Source organism: Cydia fagiglandana, chromosome 11 (assembly GCF_963556715.1).
Source record: "Cydia fagiglandana chromosome 11, ilCydFagi1.1, whole genome shotgun sequence".
NCBI classification, from domain to species: Eukaryota; Metazoa; Arthropoda; class Insecta; order Lepidoptera; family Tortricidae; genus Cydia; species Cydia fagiglandana.
In genome coordinates, this window is record NC_085942.1 from 10,640,239 (window position 1) to 10,654,306 (window position 14,068).

Genomic DNA, 14,068 nt, shown 5'->3' on the forward strand with positions numbered 1-14,068 from the left:
GTGATGTGCGCGTGCCTCTGTGAGGGACAAAACATACGCAATGCGACAATATTAAAAACACATTTTAACATTCCTGACAATATACCAAAAACAATCTACGTAATTCGGTCGGGTTATTTGTCGCCCACCATAGCCCATACTAACAAAAAGGTGGGGAACAAACAAAAAGTGAGACTGTGAAAAGGACAAGCAATAGTACCGCTTTCTCTGCTACTCCTACTGAAAGTTCTATAAGTGTATCTCGTTCGGTCATTTGGCCACTCCCCCGTGTCTTCTCTATATTATTGTACCTCTATGGCCTTGGCACATTGGCAAACGTGTTCGAGAGTTTAGTAAAAACGTTTTAATTTTCTGCGTTTCTTTTTAGGGTTCCGTAGCCAAATGGCAACAAACGGAACCCTTATGGATTCGCCATGTCTGTCTGTCCGTCCGTATGTCACAGCCACTTTTTTCCGAAACTATAAGAACTATACTGTTGAAACTTGGTAAGTAGATGTATAATGTGAATCGCATTAAGATTTTCACACAAAAATAGAAAAAAAAAACCGGGCAAGTGCGAGTCGGACTCGCGCACGAAGGGTTCCGTACAATAAAGCAAAAAAAAACGGAAAAAATCAAAAAGAAAACGGTCACCCATCCAAGTACTGACCACGCCCGACGTTGCTTAACTTTGGTCAAAAATCACGTTTGCTGTATGGGAGCCCCATCTTTATTTTATTCTGTTTTTAGTATTTGTTATTAATGTTATTATAGCGGCAACAGAAATACATCATCTGTGAAAATTTCAACTGTCTAGCTATCACGGTTCGTGAGATACAGCCTGAGGGCCTACCGCGAACCACGTTCGACGTGTTGCCTCCCTATCACACTTACGTACGAATTTACAAGCGCGACAGAGAGGCAACATGTCGAACGTGGTTCGCGGTAGGCCCTCTGGTGACAGACAGACGGACGGACGGACAGACAGCGAAGTCTTAGTAATAGGGTCCCGTTTTACCCTTTGGGAACGGAACCCTAAACCGGGTTTAGTCAAGCCATTTCAGTCAGTAGAAAAAATAAAAAATGTAGGCGCGAAGGGTAATCGTCTCATATAAAATATGAATTACGCGCCTCTTTCTACTGACAAAATTGTTTAACCGGCTATATGTACGACCGTGAACAGAGCGCTTTCCAGCGTTGTCTTTTTAAAATTGAATGGTGGCAAACAAGCATACAGCACGCCTGATGCACAACTAGTACATTCTTCATAATTTTATTAAATAAAGGAACAAGAATGAACACTATTAAAACAACTTTAGGTTTGTATTTCATTTAATTAGTATTATCATGCCATTGCAAAGTTTGGTATTGAACTTGTCCATATATGTTACAAAACGCTAAAAGGGCTATTTTATTCACAGCTACTGACAATCTTCCAAATGTAATTGAGTTGATAGGCCTAAAGGAGGTCTTACCATCTCTTATACAGCGAACCATGTACATGGCATGAAATTTGACAGGGTCCCCTGTGAACAAATATAGAAATATAATATTAACCTTTTGAACGCCAAAGACGTCAATTGACTTCAATGCAAAATCATGACAAAAACGTCAAAGACGGCATTTGACGTCGATCGTTTTTTGATGAAAATCTACTGAAAAACACCCACTTTTAGGTTGGCATTACTTATTCACATTAATTTAATTTTACCCCCATGGTGTCAGTGGCACAGCAAATGGATGCGCCGTTTGGCGTTCAAAAGGTTAATCATAGGCCTAATTTTGAAAACAAAACGGCAGATTACACGGTTTAAACATAAACTTGATAAGTAAATATTTACCTGGATACACAAGAAAATCTGCTCCAAATTTAGAGCCACTTGTAATATAATGGCCTTTTTCCCAAAGATCATTAAAAATAGTGAAATGTAGAGCTCCGTCTCCTTCCACTACGCCAGGATTCAACACATCTAAGCCAACTTTACTTTTTTCTGAAATTAAGTAATTTTACATTACTTTAGCATTGAGTTGTTTTAATCTATTAGGGGTCATCCATTAATTACGTCACACGAATTTCTAGGTTTTTTGACCCTTCCCCCCCTCCTTGTCACACTTGGTCACATTTGGCAAACCCCTCCTCCTAGTGTGACGTCACTATTTTTCTACGAAATCGCCAAATCGAATTAAGTACCTAAGTATTATTAATATTTTATCAATATATTCTTGACGATATAAATAATAGTAATTTTATAACCCAAAACTGCTTAGGAAAGAAAATTAAACGAATAAAAACGATTATCGTTTTAGAAACTTGTTATTTAAATAAATTTTCGGCGAAATAAATAAATTAAATTAATTTTCGGTTACTGATGTAGTTAAAGTGACGTCACAAAGTTTGTGCCTCCCCCCTCCCCCATGTCACAATATGTCACATTTTCTTGACCCCCTCCCTCCCCCTAAACGTGTGATGTAATTAATGGATTACCCTTTACGAGGTAATATTATGCACATCAACTTTATTTATTAAAACACATGATTATTTTCTACAGGATTAAATAAAAATAAGTGACAATATCAATAAAATACAATCTTGAATTAAATATCACTAGATACCTGACATAGTATTTACCTGTATCCATATGATGCTGTGTAGGTAAATGCACAAGCACATAAGCTGGCAACAAAGGGGGTAATTTGTCTATTTCTTCCTGCAATAATGCTTGTTTATTCAAGTTTCCTTCTGTAACTGCAAGAATAAATTGGAGTAACAACCTTATTAAGATATATTATAATATTATTTTGAATGTCATTATAAAACAACAATATTTAATGTAAAGTTATATGTACTTGATTTAGGTAATATTTAGCCACCAAATCTTACTTGGAATTTTTTTTGTAATAAGTTTCTGCCTTTTTCCAGCAACTATTATGTCGATTTTCTGTGATAGTTGTTCAATTCTTCGCTTTCTTAAGGCCTCTGTTTGCTCTGCTAATAATCTAAAAATATGCCAATTTAATTAATTTAGATTAGATAGAAACTAGAAGCCATTTTTGGATAAACAAGGATGTGGTCACTTTTTCTCAAGTATTTTATAACAATATAACATCTTTATCAATTTTAACAGTAATCTAGAAAAATGGTACATAGGTACTAACTTTTCCTCCATACTTTTAGCATCTTGTTTGTCGGATTTATTAGGTTTGCATGTAATTTTTGGAAGTTCATATAATTCACATATTCCCTTATTTACTAACAATGCTGCTTCCTCAGACATGAGGGCCACTGGCAGACCTAAAAAGGTACAGTAAATACGTTAGGTGTAAGCACACAAAAACATGGTGCTAATAAATGTAATGTTTAATTGCAAGCTAAGCAAAAGGATTTGTAAACTATTTCATACTCACCTAGGAAGTCGTTTTGCCTCGGGTAGGAAGGTAGAGTTCCAACAAGTGCGCCGCATATTCTATGTTGCGTACGAAGGGTAAACCAATCTGAGACGACATACAATATATTAGTTTGAGTTTAGAATAAAAGTAAACATCAATTCTAGTTGATGCTTAAAATTTAACTAACCTTCTGCATTCCATACATATGCAACTCCTTTTTCCACGAAAAGGGATATCATATCAAGAATGTTTACTTGTAACGCGTTTTAAAGAAATGTCTTAATTATTTTCTTTTCAATTTATTTCAATATAAATTATTTTAGCAAGCATTAGCACACATTCAACACACATTAGATTATTTTGTTTTGACTTTTGATCAAAGAGCATATGTGACGTTCCACGGCAAAAGGTACCTTATGGCGGCTGGCGCTTACGTTGCATAGCGCCGCAATAATATTTGAGCGGCGTTAATAATAGCGTAAGCGCCAACCGCCATAAGGTACCTTTACGCGTGGGACGTCACATATAATCACTACGTTCTACGCTTTTGATTTGAGTGTCTTGAGTGACGTTTGAGCCTCTATGATATTATACATCTATGCATGACAAGACCCGACTTGACGATAAACTTCTTATCTTATTTCAATATGACATTTTAGCTAGCATGAAGTTGAAGTGTATTGTGAGTTCCCAAGAAATTGTATATCAATTTTGTTTAATTATAAGTATAAAATAAAGAATCATAAATTATAAGAATGGGCTGTACGATTGTACATTGCATGGACGTTCATTACGTTTGACAGTAGAATTGGCGAGAGGGCCTGCCGCGAACCACGTTCGATGTGTTGCCTCTCAGTCGGCCTTGTTAATTCGTACCTAAGTGTAACAGAGAGGCAATACGTCACGCGTTCGCGGTAGACCCTCAGATTATTTCATGTCAACTGTTCTTTTGATGCAGTTACATGAAAACCATAATACCGGCCAAGAATTAAATTTAGTCTATTTATATCACGTCTACTCCTCGAAAAACAGAGACGTGCACATAATTATAATTAATTTAGTTATTTAAAAGTGCACGTTACGTAATTATAGTCGCAAAATGACAATTCGGACAAATTTGAAAGTCTTAATCGGTTAGTTTATTTTTATTGTGGTCCTCGGTAACTTAGGGAGAGGTGTTGATTATTTTGTATTTTTTAGGCGGGGGCACTGGCTTCGTAGGTAAGCGTTTGGGTGAACTGATTTCAAAACACGGGTATGATGTGACGAACGTCTCTCGAATGCCGGGCAGAAACAACATATGCTGGTCTGATATAGCGTTGAGAGGCTTGCCTGACAACACGCACGCTGTGGTCAATCTTGCGGGGCAACAGTTTATGGACTTCACCAAGGCCTGGACGCCTGGGTATGTATGACTCTTAATTTTTTGATACAGTTCAAAAGGTGCGTAGGGTTTTTACCGGCAATAATAAATAAGAAAATAAAATTTACAAGACTTATGAAATGAAATGAAATGAAAACATTTATTTTCAGGCAACTATTGGCCCATAGATAAATACCTTAAAACTAGCATACATATTAATACAAAATATATCTTAAAACTAAAAACAAAATTATGGCTGCGATGCAGTTCGCAACCCCGCAGTGTCAGGGAGCCGGCCGCGGAACCGCCGGAACTTGACACCCTTCGGCCAAAACTCCTCCTTGGTGAAGGTCGCTAGTTGTTCAGTCGGAACGCTCAGCACAAAAGAATTAAAATTCACATTGTGTCGAGATTCCAACTTCACGACCCTCAGGATGAATCCGGACTTGGCTCGTACATACTTCACGATCTCCTCGACCTTCGTAAGGTAGTGTAATCGGGACACATACAGCAGCGTCGTCGGTGTTGCAGGACGAAGCAAATGGTTAGGTCCAGTCGGTGCGGTACCGCACTGATTCGGACGAGCTGACTTCTTTCTCCTCTCCACCTTCTTGAAGCCATCTCTGTCACTTAAAAAACGATTTGTGAAGTAATTAGTATCCATTTCTGATGTTTTCAGACAACACTCAGATCACATTCAGGCTAGTTTTCAGACAACACTCAGATCACATTCATCAAAGTAGAACAATACAAAAATCATGCATAATGTTGCTGGCCCAATATTACAGGGTTCTATGTTTCACTTTTATCAAACTGAAATTTGAACATTGTCCTAATGACATTAAGTCGAATTTCCACTATATGGAAAATGTAACATAGAATCCTGTTATATTGGGCCAGCAATATCTCATATGCATATGTATCTTTTTATACATGACTGTAACTTTTTTTTCTTTTTAGATTTAAACAAAATGTCCAGAATTCTCGAGTTTTCACTACCAAATCATTAGTAGAAGCCATAAACAAGGCACAAGCTAAGCCTAAGGTATTGGTTGTGGTCACTGGTGTTGGTGCATATGAGCCGTCGGAGACTAACAAGTATGATGAAAGTAGCACTGTCACTGGATCAGACTTCTTCTCCAGATTAACTATAGAATGGGAGGGAGCAGCCAGTAAAGTAGACCCATCAGTTAGACTTGTAAGTACATACTGTGGCCTATTTTATAAAGTTACAATTTACAAGCGGAAGTCTCTTTCTAACCCTATGTGTTAGAATGAGACTTCCGCTTGTAAATTGTAACTTGTATCTTTATAAAATAAGCCACTGGTTATTAACACTTTCAGTGCCAAGCGCCCCATTTCCGATATTAAAAACGTACCTAAAGTTAAAATGAAGCGAAGTCCTATTTTAAAATGAAGTTCCAAATAGCTAATAAATGTGACCAAGTATTTCCAAATATTGTTTTTAATAAACAGTTGATATTTTGTGGTTTTAGGTTATAATAAGATCCGGTGTAGTGATTGGCCGAGAAGGCGGAATGATAAAGAACATGATCCTGCCATTCTTCCTAGGATTAGGTGGGCGTATTGGTTCCGGCAAGCAATTCCTGCCTTGGATACATGTGGACGATCTTACGGGAATCATCAAATTCGCGTTAGAAAATGAAAAAGTTGTTGGAATACTAAATGGTGTATCTCCTCACATTGTAACTAATCAGGATTTTACAGTGGTAAGATATAACTAAGAAATACATACATATATTCAGGATACAACCAAACTAGCTACGAAAGAAGTTCTATATAATGGTTGACTGGTAGAGAATGCCTCAAGGCGTTAAGTCCGCCAATTGTACTCTTTTTTTGTAAATTTGTGCAATAAAGTTTAAATAAATAAATAAATGTATATCTGTCATTCATGAACAGTTTCTTCAAAAAACAGCCAAGGAACAAATGGACCTGGGTTTCGCCAGACGGATCATACAAGAATGAAATTGATTACATTGCAACTAATAATAGAAAAGTGTTCCAAGACATAAGCATTTTAAACCAGTTCAACTTTAATACCAACCATCGAATGGTGAGAGCAGCGATAGACAATAAAGAACCAAGAAAAAGTAGAAACAAATTCAATGCAGCAAAGAAAGTCATGAGCAACAATATTTATGTACACAACTCAAGAAATAACGCAGACGAATTATATAACACTCAGTTAAATGAAATTTATGGATCATTCAAGAAACCTATAAAAAACAAAATAGAAAAAATTGGAACAGAGACCAGGTCATTAATTGAACAAAGAAAGGAGATATTAAAATTAGGAAAAGACAGAAAAAATCTTAAGGATATTGCAGAATTAAGTAAAAAAATTAGTAATTCTATTAAAAAGGACCAAATGAAAAGAAGAACAGCTGTGTTAAACCACCATATCAAAAAGACTGGAGGAGTCAAAAAAGCCTTAAAAGAATTGACACAAACAAAACAATGGATACCAAATCTTAAAAATAAAACAGGAAAGCAAGTAAGGACAAGAAATAAAATAATTCAAACAGCAACTGATTTTTATAAGAATCTCTACACAGCAGAAGAAAGCACCCCGATCTCTAGTATAACTCTAGTAGACGACGAGACTGAGTTCATACCACCATTTCTTCAGTCAGAAGTAGAAAAAGCGGTTAGCACCCAAAAAATCGATAAGGCACCAGGACCAGACCAGATAACAAATGAGATGATCAGACATTCTATAACTACTCCGGAAAACTTGAGAAAACTCACAGAGATATACAACACCGTTTTAAGTGCGGAACTTATACCATCTCAATGGACCAAAAGCGTCATTATATTACTACATAAAAAAGGAGACAGAAGCATGATTGAAAACTATAGGCCCATAAGCCTTATGTCTAATATCTACAAAGTGTTCTCTAAATTGCTGCTAAATAGAATAGAAAGTGTACTGGATGAAGAACAACCCATGGAACAAGCTGGCTTTAGAGCAGGATTCTCAACTGTCGATCATATGCATGTTATAAAGCAACTTATAGAGAAATGCCAAGAATACGGAAAGGCTTTGTACATTGCATTTGTGGACTATAGCAAAGCATTCGATTCAATCAACCATGGTTCGCTTTGGAAAGCTCTAATCCGGCAAGGAGTGCCAAAAAAAAAAAAATACATACGCTTGATTAAAAACATATATTCGAATAGCACAGCACAAATAAAATTAGAAACACTTGGCGAAGAGTTTCCAATAGCTAGGGGGGTAAGACAAGGAGACCCATTGTCACCTAAACTATTCTCTGCCTTACTGGAGGATATATTCAGAGACCTTCAATGGGATACACTTGGCATAAATATCAATGGCTGGACACTTAACCACTTGAGGTTTGCTGACGATTTAGTCCTGGTAACTGACAACGCTCAGACGCTCCAACACATGCTGCAACAGCTGACAGAGGCAAGCAGAATAGTCGGACTTACCATAAATAAATCAAAAACGAACATAATGACAAACAGAGAAGAAAGGCCCATAATAGTAGATAATGAAAATATCGAATATGTACAGAACTATACTTATCTAGGACAAATTATATCATTCAGAGACCAGACAACTTTAGAAATAGAGAGAAGAGTATCAAGTGCTTGGAAAAGATTCTGGTCGCTTAAGGAGATACTTAAAAGTAATCACTTTCCAATGTCAGCTAAGAAAAAAGTTTTCAACTTGTGTATCCTCCCATGTATAACCTATGGCTGCCAAACTTGGGCACTGACTCAGAAACATCTCCAAAAGCTTAGAACCTGCCAAAGAGGAATAGAAAGAAGTATGATGAACATCACATTAAAAGATCGTAAAAGAGCAGATGAAATAAGAGCAAAAACGAAAATAGAAGACGTAATCAAGAAAGTAAGAAAGTTAAAATGGCAATGGACAGGCCATATGACACGGGATAGTAAGGAAAAATGGACCAAAATAATTACAGACTGGCAACCACGAGACGGTAACAGAAAAAGAGGTAGACCAATTAAAAGATGGATGGATGACATCAAGTCGATAGGGGGCGCCACCTGGTCCAGAAAAGCCATTGATAGAAAGGAATGGAAGCAGCTGGGAGAGGCCTATGTGTCAGATGACACGCTGAACACTAATCCGGTGAATACGATGTGTTAGTTTTTAAGTAAATTTGTTTATATATTTTTTGTAATACTGTTTTAGTTTTTGGCAATAAAAGGCTATTATGATTATGAAATGTATATATCAATTCTTTATTCTGAGGTTGTTACTCTGCACAGATACTTCTACTCACTGCATCATAAAAGCTTGCCAGGTTCTAATTAATGTTTTTTTTTTCAGTCTTTTGCCAAAGCTCTCAACCGACCAGCTTTCTTTCCTGTACCAGAGACAATTCTAAATGTTCTACTCAACCCTGAGAGAGCCATGCTACTGACCAAAGGACAACACGTTACGCCTAAACGAGTCATGGAATTCGGATATTCTTACCAGTACCCCAACTTAGATGACGCATGCAAGGACGTCGCGCATTTGTTTCCAAAGAAAACTGCGAATTGAGGAAGTACGTATTTGTGTTGTTGTAGCTTTCGTAATACTTCTCTCGCCATTTGAATATATCAAGAGCAAAAGAGATGGAGATCGATATCGAAATCAGATATTGTCACCTTTAAATTCTTGAGTGACTGGAATACAAAAATCGGTGCGTCATTTGACCTAATTAAAGCGGATGAAGGGTGCACTTCGCTCCCTCGCTTCTGCGACAATCAGAAATAAATAGTTCTTACTGTATCAATACTGAGGGCCTACCCCGAACCACGTTCGACGTGTTGCCTCTCTGTCGCACTTGTAAATTCGTACGTAAGTGTGACAGGAAGGCAACACGTCGATTTGAGGGCCTACCGAAGTTCGCAAATTGCGGGCATCTTTCCCTTTTACTTCAATTTAAGGCGTAATTAGAGTGACAGAGAAAAATGTCTGCAATTTGCTAACTTCGGTGTTTGCGGTAGGCCCTCAGGAAGGACAGCAGTCGATATTTCGCAGCTACTTCCGTTACTTGCATTCTGTTTTGAACTTTGTAATGGGGTTGGCAACTGTCAAAGGTTTACATAAATGGCGCCATCATTCATAGCTTGCCCCGTTCTCTAGTTTATTTCTATGATATTTGGCTTAAAGGGCTGGCATCTAGGTCATAAAATTCCATGAAAAAATTAAGAATTTGACAAAATTATTTACAAGAAAGAGATTGGCAGATCAAGCTATGCTGGCGCCATCTGCTCAATACTTTGACCGGCCAACCTCATTGACAGGACTAAACTTTCTTTACGTTTAATTATTATTATATTTTTTCATCACGGAATTGATACGGATATTTTTAATGTCTTTTCAGACTTGCTCTTGATATCTCAATAGACCAGCGCACTGTACATTGCCGGAAATTATATGCCTGGGCATTGAACCCTCAAGAACTATGATGCTGATCAAGGGACAATACTTAGTATCTACTACGAGTATAAATAATGAAAGTACGGATACTCGTAAAAATACAGGCACACCAAGAATTCATCTAGATTATCTACAAGTAAGAATGCCACATAACTATTTCAGTCGGACGAAGATGTAAATAACCTATCTAAAATGTACCTGTTCATTTGTTAATAGCAATATCAAGGTACTAATCTCGTAAAGTTTTACAGGCGTATTCTAATTTTATTTATAGGATATGAATTCGATGTGGATTAGATGGGGGATCGGGTCTCTCAATGTCAAAAGTGACATTTATTCAAACATTAACGTCTCTTTTGACTGATACGCCTGTTATGAGTGTTGTGCACAGGTGTTACGTTAGACTGTAAAGTCTATTTCAATGGATTTTTTATGGTCACAAACTAGATTCAAACTCAATTAGCAAAGATTTTGTACGGGTGTCGGATCTTTACGACTCTTACGAGTAAGGTGTATTCGGGTAATACCGAATGTCGGATAATTCCGAAATACAGATGAAAAACACCCTTAATGCCATCATAATAAAAGTCTCTTTTCGGAATTATCCGACAGTTTTCGACATTCGGAATTACCCGAGTAAACCTTAATGTTTTTAATATACTCTGTCAAGCCACTTGAGTCAGTAGAAAAGAGCGGCAAATTAAAAAAAAATGTAGGGCCGAAGCGAAGAGTTATCGTCTCATAGAAAATTTGAATTTCGCGCCTTATTCTACTGACAAACTTGTTCGACGGGCTATACCTATCATTTATTTGCATTTGTTTCTTAATACGTAAGTCATCTCATCTAGAATGCCATTTATTATGCTAGCCATCATTACAAAATGAAAAACTTTAGGGAATACCCACCAGTGGCCCATTTTATAAAGCTACAAGTTACAATTTACAAGCGGAAGTCTCTTTCTAACCCTATGTGTTAGAACGAGACTTCCGCCTGTAAATTGTAACTTGTAGCTTTATAAAATAGGCCACAGTAGGTACTGCCAGTGTAATAAATATTGGCACGGATGGAAAGTGACAGAAATATGTAAACGTGTAGTGTGTACATATTTTTGCTACTTTTTTAGTGTCGAAAGTAGTATTCGTAACTTGACTGTATAAACAAAAACATTTTGACTAAGGGGCTATTCATAAATTACGTCATTTAAAATTAGGGGGGGGGGGGTCTGGACATCGGATGACGGTAGCATGAAGTAAGAGGAAATGGGGTCATTCGAAGCATGATTTTTGGATGATTATAGGGGGGGGGGGTCAATAATCCTCAAAAATCGATGACGTAATTTATGGACAGCCCCTAAGTAGATTAGTTTGTTATTGAAATGAATGTTGTTTTATGTGCAATATTTACAATACATACTTAGTGATTAAATGATCAACTTAATGTAATTAAATACGAAATTAAAGTACCTACTTAGTAAGATTTACAACTTGCGCTTTTTCATTTCGTCCAAATCATTTTCATATCACTTTAGTTGGGTAATTATTAGTGATGTACCGACTATTGATTTGGCCGACTAGCCGACTAATCGGCGCTCGGATGGCCGATTAGTCGGCCGACTAGTCGGCTAGTCGGCCAGATCATTAGTTTCCTCCAAGTTCGGTACAGATGCACTTAAAACAATCGTTTTACCGCTATTGTCGCGATATTCATCTATTTAAACGCAAAAAACGTGGTAAAGCAAAAAAAACCTAAGGCTATATTTCATACGGCAACCGGTCGGACATAAAAAAGCGACCATACTGTCAATAATTCGAACAAAAGTTTTCGTAAGCACCCTAAATATGAATTTGGGTAAAATAAGTGAAAAGCTAATGTTAAATATTAGCTGTTTATTTCATTTTGCCCTGTTTTTCTGTCACTTATAAAGTGCCGACTAATCGGCCATTTTTGCCGACTAGTCGCCGACTAGTCGCCGACTACAAATGAGGCCGGATAGTCGGCTTTCCCGACTAGTCGGCGACTAGTCGGTACATCCCTAGTAATTATAATTATAAATATGTCATGTATCATTCTTAAATCAGAACAACAAGGTTGCCAAATAATAATACGAGCAGATAAATAATGATAGTTTTATTAGAAAATAATAAATTGCTCTATTTTAGCTACAAATAATATTATAATCAAAGAAGAAAATATTTAAATGCATAAATCTTGACACTTGAATCACAAGAAAATTTTCACAGACCCCTTTATTTTCACAGATAAAGATAGATTGTAAAATACAGCCAAGAAAATACAATCTTAAAATATTTATTTATGTCATTCAAGACAGTATGTATAAAATTTACAATAAATATCTGCTTATATGCTTATATGCTTAATTCTAATAATTTATTTACTTATACTAAGTATCTCTCTAAATTATATTCTTAAAGAGTTTTAATAGCCCTAACTAACTAACATTAGGACCTTTAAGTATGTAAACATACGAAACCCCGCGACTGTGGGTCGATTGGAAAATCAATCAAATCATAGAGTACAATTAAAAACGTACCTCATTTGGTCTAACGGTCACGGCACATGGTTTTGTTTACATTCTTTTAAGGTCCTAATCCTAAAATGGAGTAATGATCTAAAGGGGCCCACTGATTAACAGTCCGCCGGACGGTATCGGCCTGTCAGTTAGAACAAAATTTTGACAGATCCGAACAACTGACAGGCCGATGCCGTCCGGCGGACTGTTAATCAGTGGGCCCCTTAATGATACACGACAGCTTCACGTTAACTTCATAAATTAGTTTTTGCCCCACAGTCTCTGTCATAATAAACAAGAGTATATTTTTACATTATTCAAAAAATAATAATTTTAAAGTAAAAAACGGGAATATTAATAGATTCACTTTCATAATTATAATTTGTCGATATACTTAAATATTAAAAGCATCTTGCTTCGACTTTTTATCATTAAATTTATGTATACGATTCAATATTTAATTAGCAAAATGTACCTTCATCATGGCAAGACAGGTAGTCGCCAATCGCCAACTGTCACATGAGAATTATCAGTTCACAACATGTTGCTTTGACCCGAACGACCCAATCTGATAACAAGACAATTGGATGGTGCATACAGAAAGCAATGCCTCACGTGTAGAAGTCACGTTGAGTTAACAAAAGTTACCTTAGGTATTCCATACTTTAGGTATTAAATTACTGGTGATATAAAATCGTCGAGGTTTTGACTTGTGTTGTTCCTTGGAACAGTGAACTATTTGTCATGTTTTGTGCCGCAGGTTACTTGTGGCCAATTATCAATCGCTGCTTGTGGCCATTTTGCTAACATTCACAGCCAGATTTGAGAGTGTTTAATCTTAAGCGTTACTTCAGATCTAGGAGATCGAGGATGGCAGGGCGGACGCATGCATACAAAGGTAGTGTACCTAGATCTTATAAAAGTATTTTTCGTACATTAGCAACTACTATACGGCGGTTGGCCGCGCAGTCATCTTTCGTATACCTACTGTTATTCGACGCATTAACCAGGAACTATGTACGTTTTATCAACTGAGGCGGAGGTGAGTATCGCCGAAATTTGGTCAGTTCCTTCACCGCTGACCAGATATTTCAATTGTCGAGGTAAGGCACTTGTCCCACCAAGAGCGAGTGAGCGATTAACTATCGGCGATTTTCTCGCCCAAGAAACGAACAAGAGATTAGGATTCTGTGTTATTAAAAGAGACACATATATTAATAGTTCATCGCTGGCTGTTCACACTGCCGGCGAGAAACTCGCTCTACTAGTTTGTCGCCGCGATAAGATAACACTAGCTCAGGCTCAGCGGTACTCGCTCGGCGACGCTCGCTTCGTAGTTTGAACAAGTCTGCGACGTCT

The 14,068-nt window shown here is 37.1% G+C and overlaps 3 protein-coding genes across 3 annotated transcripts in view; 1 reads left to right on the forward strand and 2 right to left on the reverse strand.

Moving 5' to 3' along the window:
- LOC134668991 (multifunctional methyltransferase subunit TRM112-like protein) overlaps positions 1-14,068 on the reverse strand; it is a 246,289-nt gene that overhangs the window by 133,841 nt on the left and 98,380 nt on the right. The window lies entirely within an intron of this gene.
- LOC134668539 (tRNA-splicing endonuclease subunit Sen34) lies at positions 1,294-3,738 on the reverse strand. Its single transcript, XM_063525987.1, has 7 exons — positions 3,554-3,738; positions 3,385-3,471; positions 3,136-3,271; positions 2,861-2,976; positions 2,609-2,725; positions 1,821-1,970; positions 1,294-1,505 (listed from the first exon to the last, which is right to left on the reverse strand). Exons 1-7 carry the CDS (start codon positions 3,603-3,605, stop codon positions 1,312-1,314), a joined length of 852 nt encoding a protein of 283 aa, XP_063382057.1. The 5' UTR covers positions 3,606-3,738; the 3' UTR covers positions 1,294-1,311.
- Positions 4,314-11,361, forward strand: LOC134668931 (epimerase family protein SDR39U1). The gene is made up of 6 exons (XM_063526435.1): positions 4,314-4,499; positions 4,567-4,771; positions 5,690-5,927; positions 6,226-6,459; positions 9,078-9,297; positions 10,123-11,361. Exons 1-5 carry the CDS (start codon positions 4,466-4,468, stop codon positions 9,291-9,293), a joined length of 927 nt encoding a protein of 308 aa, XP_063382505.1. The 5' UTR covers positions 4,314-4,465; the 3' UTR covers positions 9,294-9,297; positions 10,123-11,361.

What these genes read in the sequence shown, in the direction of transcription:
- LOC134668931 (XM_063526435.1), top strand. Translation starts at nt 4,466, where the DNA reads ATGACAATTCGGACAAATTTGAAAGTCTTAATCG. An exon ending in ACCAAGGCCTGGACGCCTGG is followed by an intron (nt 4,772 to 5,689) that starts GTATGTATGACT and finishes TTTTCTTTTTAG; the next exon opens with ATTTAAACAAAATGTCCAGA. An exon ending in CTAATCAGGATTTTACAGTG is followed by an intron (nt 6,460 to 9,077) that starts GTAAGATATAAC and finishes TTTTTTTTTCAG; the next exon opens with TCTTTTGCCAAAGCTCTCAA.
- LOC134668539 (XM_063525987.1), bottom strand. Translation starts at nt 3,605, where the DNA reads ATGATATCCCTTTTCGTGGAAAAAGGAGTTGCATATGTATGGAATGCA. An exon ending in GAGGCAAAACGACTTCCTAG is followed by an intron (nt 3,272 to 3,384) that starts GTGAGTATGAAA and finishes GTACCTTTTTAG; the next exon opens with GTCTGCCAGTGGCCCTCATG. An exon ending in TATTACAAAAAAAATTCCAA is followed by an intron (nt 2,726 to 2,860) that starts GTAAGATTTGGT and finishes TTATTCTTGCAG; the next exon opens with TTACAGAAGGAAACTTGAAT.